The sequence below is a fragment of the Protopterus annectens genome, chromosome 2.part2 (assembly GCF_019279795.1).
Source record: "Protopterus annectens isolate FY-2018-M chromosome 2.part2, PAN1.0, whole genome shotgun sequence".
NCBI lineage: Eukaryota > Metazoa > Chordata > Ceratodontiformes > Protopteridae > Protopterus > Protopterus annectens.
Window position 1 is genome coordinate 1,119,897,928 of NC_056730.1, and position 14,364 is coordinate 1,119,912,291.

The 14,364-nt window shown below is 39.3% G+C and overlaps 1 protein-coding gene across 2 annotated transcripts in view; it reads left to right on the forward strand.

Moving 5' to 3' along the window:
• FAM189A2 (family with sequence similarity 189 member A2) overlaps positions 1–14,364 on the forward strand; it is a 1,031,909-nt gene that overhangs the window by 471,011 nt on the left and 546,534 nt on the right. For both annotated transcript variants that reach the window (XM_044064351.1, XM_044064352.1), the window contains exon 2: positions 12,817–12,873. In XM_044064351.1, coding sequence (XP_043920286.1) covers positions 12,817–12,873 — 57 coding nt within the window. The remainder of the gene's footprint in view (positions 1–12,816; positions 12,874–14,364) is intronic.

Genomic DNA, 14,364 nt, shown 5'->3' on the forward strand with positions numbered 1-14,364 from the left:
CATAACGAATGCCTAAATGAGCTGTAGTGTCATCATCCTTAAAGGCCTTGAATCCCTAGCATAGCTTGCCTCTATGCAATCTGTAAGCACTACTATACGAATTTAAGAGATCGCACCTTCTTTTGTATTATATGGTAAGTAATGATTGTAGTCTTTTGGTACATTTCCTTTGCATGATTTCCAAACGATTAATTTCACTTAAAGAATATGAGATGAAATTAGAACTGTATTATAGTACTAATCTTTTCAAATATTTGTAAATATTAATTCTGATTATGCTATATTTATTGCACATAATCCTGTACATTAACCAGTCAGTTTCAGTTATATTGGTTTGTCATTAAAGCTAAGACTTCTAAATTTGGGCTTTGAAATCTTTTGGATATTTCTGTTTGCTGGGTCAAGTATACTCCAAGCTTTCTTTAACATCTTGTATTTGTCATCAATAAGTCATTATTGATTTATTGGTGCCAAATAATTAATATTTAGCAAATTTTCATTTCTCTCTGATATTTCATTTCATAAAGTATCAAATGTATCTTTCATACATTCGTCTGCATATTTACTAACCACCCATTTATATGATATGAGAAACACTGAGAACAAAAAAAAATGAACAAAACTGGCCCCTAGTATGGATCTTTTGGAACTCCTCTGTAAAGATGGGACCACTCTGATGAAAATCAAATACTTGTGGACTTGCTTGCTTTCCCTGCAGTCAGTTTATTTATTTAACCATGCTTGTGTTGAAGTTGCACAAAATCAGACTATCGACTTTCCTGTTGTTTTGGCATGAGGATAGATACACTAGTTAAATCAAATTAAGCTACAACAGTAGTAGATGCACTGTGATCCAGGACCATGGCTGTTTGGTCATAAAAGTCAATCTTGCTGGTTTGTTTAGCTCCACCCCGTCCATATCCACAATGAGAAACATCCATTAATTCAGAATATTTTGGCCCTTTCTTAAGTGCTATACAGTGTTTAAATATTTTTCCAGAATGGAATACAGGCTAATAGGTTTGCAATTCTTTGCCAATTAATTTATTTTCTACCTTGAGTAATGATATAACAAATGATTCTTCTAGTCATCTGGATATGTATCTTTTTCAAATAACTGACTAAAATATTTGTTTTTTTCCAGTGGACTAACTAATATGTCATTGATTGTATATATTATTTTCCTCAAAGCTAGTTTGAACCTGTAATGCAAGACAATTTCACCTGATTGAAATATTTGTATTAATTATTTTTTGGCATAAACTCTTAGCAGAAATTACTAAGCATGTAGTGAAATTACTTCTTCGGAGGCTTTTGCAATAAAAAAATGCACTTATGGTGTTAGCCATTTTTCATGGAAGTCAGTATATTTATCATTGTGTACCACTCACAAGGAATATATAGATTTCAACTGACTTCACATACTGAAATAATGATTTCTTATTACCAAGCCTACTAGTTCAGGTGGATTCATAAGATTTCCAGAATTATTAGACATCTTTAATTTGCTACGTCATATTAAAATATGTTTATGTTTATATAATGGAAGTTTGTTAAACACCTCCAGTTATATCTTTATATCCATATTTAAGTCTGTAACACATACATTTTGATGTAGCCCATGACTAATTGTGATGGAACTAAGGATGCTTCTCACGCCAGTCTAAGTCGGCAGTCTCATACTCAGGTACTTTAGCCATGGAGGGAAGCAATGTTAAGGGAATGGTTGTAAATCCCATGACTAATCGTGATGGAACTAAGGACGCTTCTCAGTCAAATCTAAGTTGGCATTCTCATACTCAGGTACTTTAGCCATGGATGGAGGCAATGTTAAGGGAATGGTTGTAAATATGATTGCACAATTTTCAGATGGATCTGCTGGCTCAGCTGCAATGACTTTACTCACCAGATCCCTTTTATTACTAAGGACTAAATCAAGAGCATTGCATGCCCTTGTATGGATATGAACATATTATTCATGATTATTTGAGTAGTATGCAGAAATTCAGACACATGATCATTAATCAATGCTATAGTTGCAAAACTGACTCATAATGGCCATGTTATCTATTATTTTGGTCAGGAAAATGTGTTTTCAAGGTACAGAAATCAGAAGAAAAAAATGTCTTGCAGTACTTTGAATTCAAAGTTCTGATCTGAGTGTCTTGTACATCTATGAAACTTAAAGGGAACATTCCCTGCTCTACCTATAGGTAAATGGTTTCACAGATACTAACACATTATTCTGAGTTATGCATTACTGCTCTCTTGCCATCAGCTCTACACTGCTTTTTATATGTTTTCTGCCAGCATAGTATTAGTAGCTGATGAAAGTATATGATAGGGTGCACAGCCAAAGAGTGGGTTAGCTGCTAGAGGTTTCTATTGGGCAAAAGCACAGACATAGATTCCTGCATTCATATCTGTAGGTACTGGCACTCCCCAGAATATGAGAAGCCACAAAACTTATCCTGTAGTTAGGCCATTCCATGTGTTTTCCCAGTTAAGTTTCTCTGCTTTAACCTGGCATGTAGTTTTGTAACTCCTGATGTACCACAACAGTCCTTTCTAAAGTCTAACCAAAGCTAAGTACCAAACTTATCACCATTTTTTATTTAAACTATGAGATGAAAACACTTTGGTGGAGTATTACATGCTGATCTGTAAGGTTTACTATTAAAATTTTGAAATGAACTCCGTCAATTGTACTATTGTCGAACACAGAAGTTTGAAAACGGTAATATCGATGACAAAAAAAAACCTAGGAACGGGTTTTAACATGGGTCAAGATAGGGGAGATGTTTGTAGTTTGGAATAACACTGAACACCTATCTCGACCCATGTTAAAACCCGTTCCTAGGTTGTTTTTTTGTCATCGATATTACCGTTTTCGAACTTCCGTGTTCGACAATAGTACAGTCGACGGAGTTTGTTTCGAAATTTTAATAGTAAACCGATCTGTAATATTAGCTGGTCAAACAGAAGGGAATTTACACACTGGTTAAAGTATTATATCATGATCCCACACAACAGCCTTTGTAACACCACACGCCTGATCAAGAGTTCAAGCCTCGCTTCACTGTTATACTGCTGTAATGATTTACTGCTTGAATCTTTAATACGTTTAGAGAACAAAACCATACAGCTGAGCATTGAACTGAGGCCTAAGCAATAATTTAAACAGGATACTATAATAATGGGATCCTTTTATCGATCAGTCGTAAAATCTAGACAAGGACATGAGACAATGTTTACTTAGCCAAAGAATCATAGAGTTAAGTTTTTAATTATCATCCAGAATTCTTCTTATGTCTATAATTTTGTTGATAAACTGCTGAGGAGCCTTTCCCATAAAGAAAGACCGTGATTGTGTTTTTTTCTTCCAAATTGCATAATTAGAAATGTAGACATCTTAAATTTAATATAAATGGTTTCACGTTTATTTAATTCAGTTGAATAATACATAATATAGTAAACACATTATTAATTTTTACCCTATAGGTTTGTAGCTATTGGCAGACTTAAGATATGCATGTGATCTGTGTGGACTGAATGCCAGGAAATATTACTATTGGACATGTCTACTAGCTTGAGTTAATCAGTGAATGTAATTTGTCTGTTTTAATCAGTTTTCTTCCTTAAACATTTGACTGGTTTCCAGTGATTAAACCTTTGGTATATGCTAAATAATTGTCTTTTAAAAATATTAGCTGTAATGTGGTATATTACTTCAGTGGAGACAAACAGCTACTATTATCATTTCTGAGTCAGGAAGGATTTACCAACACAAACTAATGAATTACAATTGCTTTATTTTGGGATTGTTTGTGCATGTCATACTTATACTCTTGAAACAAGCACACATATACAAAAACATGCGCACACACACACACACACACACACACACACACACACACACACACACACACACACACACACACACTCACACTTGTAAGTGTTGTTGCTGCTGCAGTTACTTGTGTCGGTTCTGCTTTCATTTATTTTACCCAGTCACTAATCATGGCTTTTTAGAACCACAGTTAGCAAGCTGAAAGGAAATAATCACTGCAGTAAAAGATTTCATTCAAAGCACATAGATTTTGTTCCATAAACTGGTACACTTCTTTTTATTGGGCTTTCCCTGTACATTTGGAATGTCACAAATCCATTTGGATTCACTGAATCTCCAAGCTCAACTTTTTTTGGTGGGGGCCATTTTCTGCTCTTCACAGCTGACTATTAGCTCAGCTGCTCTTGGGGAGGGGGGCTCTCCTCAATTATTGGCACTACCAAACCTGACTAGCCTCCACCAGAAAATCTCTAACCCATGTTTGAGGCCAGTGAGGAGATCACCCAAGGACCAAGTGACACTGCTGTCGAGGAGTACTTTTTATTTACTCCCTAAGTTCCCACCCACTCCATGTACCATTTACTTCCCAAGAAAGTACATGCAATGGGCCTCTTGGCATATTATGATGAAACTGCATTGTCATCACTGTTATATTATATTATATTATATGTTTATCGTCTGTAATCTTGTAAAGCAGAAAACTATGAGATTGCATTTCAGTGAACTGTTGGAAAGCTGATAGACTTGCTGTGCAGAGTTGGAATCTATTTCAAACTGATAAGTACACATTTTGCCACTTTAACTTGCACTGTGTTGTATTTATACACTTGCCTATTATTTATAGTGGTGCTGTATTGTTTCTGTTTCTGTCTCTTGTGTCTCCACTGTTTCTCCCACTCACCCTCCCTGTTCTTGTCTTGGTGTTAATCTTGGTGGCTTTGAAACTGCCCGCCCCTCTAGTAAGTTTGTATTTGGATACTCCTTCTGGGCCTATCTCATTTGCTCAGTCAACTGAGTGCAGTGAGATCATATTTTGATTTCAGGCACTCCTACTGTGTACAAAGAGAAAATTTGAGAATGACAATCCATGTAGCCTCTTAATCCTGCTGTGTTCCCTCCCTCAAAAAAAAAAAAAAAAAAAAAAATATATATATATATATATATATATATATATATATATATATATATATATATATATATTCAGCTGCTCTTACTGTAACTGGCTTAGTTGCTGTTCTGCGGGCTGTTATCTGTTCAGTTGTTCTTACTCTGCACTTATTACTGCTTGTTGTTCTAATGTAATGCCTTCTGCACTTGTTTTTTAGTCATTTGTTAATTTAATTGCATTTAATTAAACTATATTTGCCGTAATATTGATATACGTGTGCTAGCCTGCACTGCATTTGAATTGTATTTACTGCTGTTTTAGCTGCTTTTCTGTAAAAAAAAAAAATCCTAGCTTGTTTCCTGCCTTTCCTGTAACTTATCTAGTCCAGATACAGACTTGCTGTATCCAGGACTGTTTGTAAGCTCCTGAGCCCCCCAAGGCTTTCTGTGTTGGAGGGAAGCCTTCTAGCTTATCAGTGGAAGTGGTAAGCATCAGGTAGCCTATCTACCATGGGAAGAGTGGGTTTTGGCCCATAAATTGTAGTTTATTGGCCGTTTAGGCAGTTTTCTATCTCTTTCAACTTGCTGGCTTAAAAGCCTATGTTTGCGCTTGTTCCCCACCTTTTCTGTAACTAGTCTAGTCCAGGTACACATTTGCTGTATCCAGGACTCTTTGTAAGCTTCTGAGCCCCCCAAGCCTTTCTGTGTTGGAGGGAAGCCTTCTAGCTTATCAGTGGGAGTGATAAGTATTAGGTAGCCTATCTAACACAAGAGGAGTGATTCCTGGCCCAGAAATTGTAGCTACTGGCCGTTTGGGCAGTTTTTCCCATCTTTCAACTTTCTGGTATAAAAGCTGCACTTGCACTTGTTTCCCACCTTTCCTGTTACTAGTGTAGTCCAGATACAGAGTTGCTGTATCCAGGACTGTTGGTAAGCTTCTGAGCCCCTCAAGCCTTTCTGTGTTGGAGGGAAGCCTTCTAGCTTATCAGTGGGAATGGTAAGCACTAGGTAGCCTAGAAACCACAAGAGGAGTGGTTCTGGCCCAGATATTGTAGTTTATTGGCCGTTAGGTCAGTTTTTTCCATCTCTCTCAACTTTCTGGTTTAAAGCCCGTGTTTGTGCTTGATCCCCACCTTTCTCATAACTAGTCTAGTCCAGGTACAAATTTGCTGTATCCAGGACTGTTTGTAAGCTTCTGAGCCCACCAAGCCTTTGTGTTGGAGTGCAGCCTTCTAGCTTATCAGTGGGATTGGTAAGTACTAGGTAGCCTGATTACCACAACAGGAGTGGTTCTTGGCTCAGGAATTGTAGTTTATTGACCATTCGGGAAGTTGTCCATCTCTTTCAACTTTCTGGTTTAAAAGACCACATCTGCACTTGTTTCCCATCTTTCCTGTAACTAACCTACTGGAAAGCACTAGAAAGCCTTAAACTGATATAAGCCTTCTAGCTTAAAAGAGAGACTTTGGAGTGATTGAGTATCAGTTTTCTGTATTTTCTTGCTGTACTTAACTGTTTTCCACATAAACGCTGATTTTCCAGCACTTATTGTGATTTAAAAGCTTGTTTTTTCACATATTGTGCTTATTTGACTGCCTGCACTTTTAAAAAGTTGTTTTTTGTTTAAATAAATTGATTAACTGTTGTAGGCTACACACTAAAGTGCGATTGCCTTTGCTGATTGCTTGTAGTCGTTTAAAACTGTTTTAAGTGTACTTTTTACTGTTTTTGCCTTATCTTTTAAAAATAAATAAATAAATAAATCTATTGTTTCCCGCCTTTCTAAGCTAGTATAGTCCAGTTTTCAGGCTAGTGCTGAATTCAGGGCTGTGTTACAAGTTTCTGAGTTGCCCATACCTTACTTGGATAGAGGGAAGTTTCTCTGTTCACCTGTGAGAGAAGGGAACTTTGAGCAGCCATCTGTCCCTGGAGGAGTGATTCCAGCCCAGAAGTTAGTAGTTTAAAAAATGCGTTGCATGGTTTTGTGCATTAGCTAGGGTTAAATTATTCCTGGATCCACTAAGTCTCCTCTTCAGTTTTTTACTTGAAACTAGTTTAACTCTCAACCTAGGCATTCAAAAAGCATCCTACAGTCCAGCACTTGCTCAGACCTAATAGCAAGCAAAACTATACCCCGACACTTGACTGCCCAGCAGGGCAAGGCTCTTTTTCCACCCCTCACCAACCAAGCGACTAAGCAGCTCACCCTACTATTCAGGCATGACCAAAGGGCAACTTCAGATGTACTCTCCAGTCCAGCTGGTGAATCTGGGTATCCTGAGGCAATGTTACAACTGCCTCATGTACACAGACAGCCCTTTCCTCCTACCACAAAACACTAACATATGTGAGAGATGCAATTATACAGCCAAACTGGAGGCTAAGGTATCTCCACCCAAGACTGGAACAGACAGTCATGAGAAGAAGGTTAACACTTGCACCACACCTCCAGGCTCACATAGACCTACTAAACCAGCACTGGCAACAAATACACATAAATACACAAAATCATACTCGGGGGCTCTAAATAAAAACCTGCAAAAGCATCAGAGAGCTCCAAAGCAGACACCCACAAAACCTGCACCTCCTATCACAAACCAGACAACACATAAAACACAAAATCAATGTGCCACACAATCACAGCCCTTAAGGTAAAATAACATACCTAACACACTAGTAATAGGTGACTCAATAGTGTTGGAAGGAAGCCAAGGAGAAGGTTACTGTTAGCTGCCTGTCGGGAGCCAGAATCCGCCACATAACACAAACACTCAGGTCACTCCAGAACAAGTACAAATATGGCTCTGTCATTGTTCATATTGGTGTGAATGACCTGAGCCATACCTCCCTGGACTACATGGAAAGAGACATGGAAGAGCTCTCTGATCATGTAGCCCAGGCGGGTATGACCCTGAACCTGAGTAGCATCCTGCCCTCACCAAGAATGATACCTCAGTATAAAGAAAAAATGATCAATTTCAACAATTGGCTAAGCCTCTGGTGTCATTCAAAGGGGATCCAGTGTCTGTCAGCCTGGGATGACATGCTCGACAAGCTGCATTGCTTCACAAGTGATGGCTTGCACCTGTCACCCCTTGGCTTTCGAATACTGGCCAAGGCTCTTGCTGCCCCCATAGTGCCTTTTTTAGGCAAGGCTCAAAATTTAAACCCACCTCCATAAACAACACAAGTAAAATATTGAGGGTTATGCTACTCAATGCCAGGAGTTTAAATCTCAAAATGCATGCGCTCGAAGCACTCCTAAGTATGGAGAACGTCGACATCTGTGCAGTAACTGAAACCTGGTTCAAGGCTCCAGAGAGCACTCCAGCACTACTGGGCTACAACTCATACCACACATTTCAGCCACAGAACACGGACCAAAACACAAAAGGAGGGGGTGTATCCATATTCAAAAAGGATACCCACACCTCCAGGTTAGTGGCGCAACATGATACCTCTGAGATCATCCATGTGCAACTAACATCGGGCAAATCTGCAATGCAAATTGTGGCCTGCTACAGATCACCCTCCATGACCCAGGACCACCACTCCGCCTTTCTAGAGACACTGGAAAACATGAAGGTCCTACCGAACACCCTGATCTTGGGAGATTTTAATTACCCTACCATTAACTGAGAAAACTACTTGAGTACAAACTCCCAGGCTCAGCGCTTCCTGGAATTTATCAACTCAAATGCCCTGGATCAGCTGGTAAACTCCCCTACCAGAGGCCACAACATATTGGACCTGGTCATCACCAACATGGGTGACAGGTGCTCCGTACCGGAGGTCAACCCATCACTGGTTAGAGCAGACCATAAACTAATCACCCTGGATGTCCACACCCCACCACCACCCCCAGCCAAGGAAACCACAGTGAAAAACTTTTCTAAAGCAAACTTCACCTTACTTAAGGCAGAGGTGGTAAGTTTCACAGCCCCCATGCTAAAGGATAACACTGCCCAAGATGCAGAATCCTTTACAATTGCACTCTGTGAGCACCTACAAGGATGTATGGATCGTGCCATCCCTAGCAAAACCAAGACTCACTCCCCTAAGAGAAGGAAACCAGTCTGGTGGACCCCTGCCATAAACAGGTTATACAACAAAAGGAGGAAACTAGTTCAGAAAAAAAGCAAATCCCAAGAAGGAAAGACATCCCTGTTCAGTATCAGTAAGAAACTAAGGTCCCTCATAAAATCATCCAAGGCTAACTTCGAAAGAAAAATAGCCAAGGATTCAAAAGATAACCACAAAGCCTACTTTAGCTATGTTAAGTATCTAAGTGGCAACTCGCAGATATGCACTGAACTAGTGCAAAATAGCACAAAATATACTGAACCTACTGATATTGCCAACATACTGGCAGATAGATTCAGTGCAAACTTCACTTCCATCTCACCTTCAAAAGGGCCCACAACAATACCGGAAAAGTATAGTGTCCCAGAAAAACAGAAGCACAGGTGAAAACAGCCCTTTCAAAAGCCAAAAACACAGCATTAATGGGGCCAAATGGTGTCCCAGGCTGCATCTTGCATGAACTACAGAATGAACTAACCCCCCACCTAAACACGCTGTTCAACCTCAACCTCTCCACAGGCTACGTGCCCATAGAATGGCACACAGCAATGGTTATTCCACTCCACAAAGGAGGGGCCACAACTGACCCTGGTAACTATTGCCCCATAAGCCTGACTAGCCTGGTCTGCAAGGCTATGGAGAGCATCATCATGGAACTCATTAACAAAGACACTGGGAACCTCCAAACACTTGACCTGACCCAGTTCAGCTTTGTTAAGGGCAAATCATGCCTACTAAACCTGGTTGACTTCTTTGAGACAGTTACCAAAGCCATAGATGAGGGAAAGGTGGTTCACACAGCCTACCTTGATCTCGCCAAGGCGTTCAACACCATTCCTCACTCGGGTATTATAGAAAAACTCACCAGCCTGAACATAAACCCCCTACATCACAAGATGGGTTGCCAACTGGCTTACAGACAGAACTCACATGGTAAGAATAGCGGGCTCCAGGTCTGACTCTAAACCAGTCACAAGTGGTGTCCCATAAGGCTCAGTTCTGGGACCCCTACTGTTCGGCATATATTTCTCAGAAGTACAGGCAAACACAGGAGGACTATGGCTAACCAAGTTCACCGATGACTGCAAACTGGGAGCCATAATTGACTCTCTGGCTGACACGGACATCCTCAAAAAAGGCCTTACTGAGACAGACACCTGGTGTCAAAGTCATGGCCTCAAGCTAAATGCCAAAAATGCATAGTCATCCCATTTTGGAAAAACAAAACACCCATGAATTACCACATAGGCGGCAGCCCCCTTAATACAGAAGAGGTAATATGAGATCTGGGGACCCAGGTAGATAGTAATTTCTCCTTTGACAATCATATTGCCAAAGTAGTTAGGAAATCCTTCTATGTGGCCCATCTAATTACTAAGGGGTTCGCATCTAGAAATAAAGAGGTTATAGTGCCCCTCTACTCTTCACTCATCAGACCCATCATAAAGTACAATGCCCCATTTGGGATGTACCTCACAAAACACTTTCAACAGCTTGAAAGACCACAAAAGTACCTCACCAAGAGGATTACTGGCCTCAAACATATGTCTTATGCAGCCCGACTGAAAAAACTCTGGCTGTACTCAGTGGCATATCGCTTACTCAGAGGTGATCTCTGCCTGACTTACAAAGCCATGTCCAACTCAGAATTGATGGACATGCTCCACCTAAAGAAATCCAAGTCACTGCGAGCCACGTGCTCTAGTGAGCTAAACCTCGCCACAACAATAAATAGAACATGCTGGAGGGATAGATTCCTGTCACAGACTCCCCATGCTTTGGAACAAAATTCCTAACTACATTAGGCAGAGCCCCTCACTAACACTCTTCAAGAGAAGCCTTGACGAGTGGCTGGGTAACAGATAGTACACCCCTGGGATCACTTTATTGGCTCTGCTTGAAAGACGTTCAGTTACTTAATCAATGGGGCGGTGAAAGCCGACACACTCTGGCTAGACTTATAAATGCCCTCGGGCAGATAGCCTAGTACCTACCTATGAACCTGCGAACCTATGAATGCTGTTATCCTGATTGTTAATATCTTGTATTTATTGTGTTGTTAATGTTTATACTTTGCATGTAGGAGTTTTTCTCCTTGGGTCTCCACTGAAAAAGGGCATCTACTAAGTCGGACTAACCCACTCAACAAATGTTAAATAAATAAATAAATATTATCCTGCCTCAGCTATGTGTCAGACACAACCATACTCCTTGAAGGCAGAGCCCTCCTGGGTTTCCTTGGCCTCCAATAGGGATCAGTCACAGGGTACAGGTTTCTACCCTTCATGGGTATGTCCATCCTCCTTACAGCTCAGCATAGCTCTCAACCTTCCATCCCCAAAAAGAGGAACACCTGCCCTCATAATGTGGAACAAATGTGCAAAATGTGAAACACATACTAACAGCTTACTAACAACTTCAAATAAAAAGGTAATAGGATGGTTAAAATATGCTGTTTTTACTTATTAAAAAGATATTTTAATGAATTAACATGATTAATTTCTATTTACCATGGATGTCAGTTAAAAAATTCCTAACACAGAATGTGTGTCAGACCATTTCAGTGTGGAACTTCGAGGAACATGAACTTTTTAAGACCCCAAATGAGGTATGTTCCTCGTAATGAGGTACACTTGAGAGGTATACAGCTCAGTCAAACACCAATCTTGTAATCAAACTTGGGTCACCTTGGCCATAGTAATGGATTTATTCTTCAATACCACCAGTGCAGACTAAGCCCACTCATAAAGCAAGCAGCAATACCCAGCAAGATGAGCTGTATTGGTATATTGCAGACCAGTAAAAGATGTGATAAGGCCTCTTACAAGAGAAGGAGGGCTTTTTAGCCCTTCATTGTGTATTATTTTTCAATAATCCTGGATAATGTTATTTTGTTTAGAAACTGTACTGTATAAAACTATTAATCTATTACTCAGAAACTACTGCACAGATTGTGTTACAATAAACAGTTCTCCAGCTGGAAATAAATGTTAAAAAGATGACTGGTTGTTCGCAAATGGTAGTATGCAGTAATTTAGTATCATATTGTTATCATAGACCCCTCTGCACATCATTATGTGTTTTAAGAGAAGACTGGGGTAGTGAAGGCAGTAAGTTTGATGGCAGCAAAACATATATATGACTGCAAAATTCAAGTCAAATACTTATTTGATCAGTTTTGATTCTGTTTTGCCTATGTATCAGTTTTCTCTGTGCTTATGAGATAAAGTAATGTATTGCTACTGTTTTGCTGAGTAGCATTATATTTCTGCTTACCTGAATTCAGGCTAGAGACTATTCATTAAAGATGTATAGCATGCATACGTTATTCATTCTGAGAACAAAGACCTGTCTCAGACTCAGCCATTTAACTGCCTGATCAAAAGAAAATGGAAAGGGATGAACTGTTACTACCTGTAAAAAAAAAAAAAAAAATATATATATATATATATATATATATATATATATATATATATAATTTTATCTGTTTCTTATTTATGCATGTATGTTAGGTGAGTATTAAGAAATGATGCTTAATTTGCTTGTTTTTTTTTTTTTAAAACAGTAATGGCCATATCTGTCACTGATGAACAATTGAATCTGATTAGGATTGCATACGTCATGAGACATATTAAAACATAATAAGGAAAATAACTGCTAGTATGTTTTATTTCCTGAGCAGCTACTAAAAAATAAATAAAGTAGGGCAAAATATGTAGTAGTCAATCAGATGCCAGTAGATTTTCTAAACTGGTTTTGTCTGTTGGTCATTACAGGTAATCCTGTCAGGAATAATTGGTTTAACAACCTGGAGAAAACCTGCACTGCTTTTGGTATGTAACCTTGTGATTACAGCGGATTCTTTATTTTCAGTTGCATATTAAGGTTTTTCAAGACTCCTTACAAGAAATATAATGTTATTAGATTGTACCTCAAAAACATATTGTTCAGATATTTATGGGAATTGAGTAAGCAATGATAATGCATGAGTATATTTCAAATGAAGTTGTATAAATTGTAGGAATCAGGCATGCTGCTCATTTAAGACTGGAATAATAAACAGCTTGTTAAATCTATATTGAAAGTGTGTAATACATTTTACAAATAATCCTTTGAATTTAGAAACCTGCCCAATCCAGCCATGTAAGGGTTACTACTGTGACGTCGAGGAGTGTAATGTGACTCAAAGATAATTATCAATTAAGGAGGTATTTAGCACCCCTACTACTAATTAAGAGATCCGCTCTTGTAAATGACAGCACTTATGAATAGTGAAATGCACTGCAGGTGTGGATAGATAATTCTTGTCAGCAGTAGCAGGCATGCTTTATGCATGTGAATATCTACATGCACAAGAGCAGCTCATGACATGCTGACAACCATAATATGTGGCTCCCAACAAAGGCTCTACCAGATTTATTCATATGGCAGTATGAGAAGGTCAGAAAGGGGAATAGCAAACAGAAGAATGTACAGATGGACACAGAAAGGGAAAGTATTTGAGTGGGGAGAGAGAGAGGGGGAAGGATGTATAAGAAGTAAGGGTATAGGTATGGAAGCAAAGGCACCAGAACAAGCATAACATACCAATAAAGACCAAGAGGGCAGGTGCTGACACAAAGGGGGGAGGTGACAATGGATAAGCACACATAATAACAGAGGGAAAACAAGAGGTGATTAGAAGGACTGAACTACAGAGGTGGGAGGGAGGGAGATAACACTCAATGAAGGGAATACCATAACACCATGATTGGGAATAGTGTGGGGTCCCAGCTTTATTTCACACTGTCTTAGGTAGAAAGGGAGGCCTGAATGCAGATGGTGAGCTGGTAGAAAAAACAGGGCAGAATAATAGAGCAGGGATGACTGCCACCCCAGAAGCACAGCAGTGAGTGACATTGTGTAAATCAGTAACATGGACAAAAGTAAACAAAATAAACTAAAAAGAATGACAATGGCAAAGAAAGGAAGAGAGAGAGAGAGAGAAAAACACATTACCATCACCTCTGTTTCTGATTATCAGCCTTACAAGTACATACATGTAGACAGCTACTAAGTACACTGGTACACCAGGGACCATAATGATAACTAGGTGTAGAATGTCATATATTCCTGTTGGAAGATGTGCGTACAAAGGTGCAGTATCTTAGTACTAGCTGGCTTTGAGTGGAGTTGTAACTCTATTGCCAGTAGAATAATAGTGACCATAAGAGGCCATGTGATGTATGTGCCTCAGTATATCAGTCTGCGTATGCCATATGTGCCAGGGACAAAGAAAGGACCTGTGGACTATGACAGTGTTACTAACTATGCAGACCAGTACA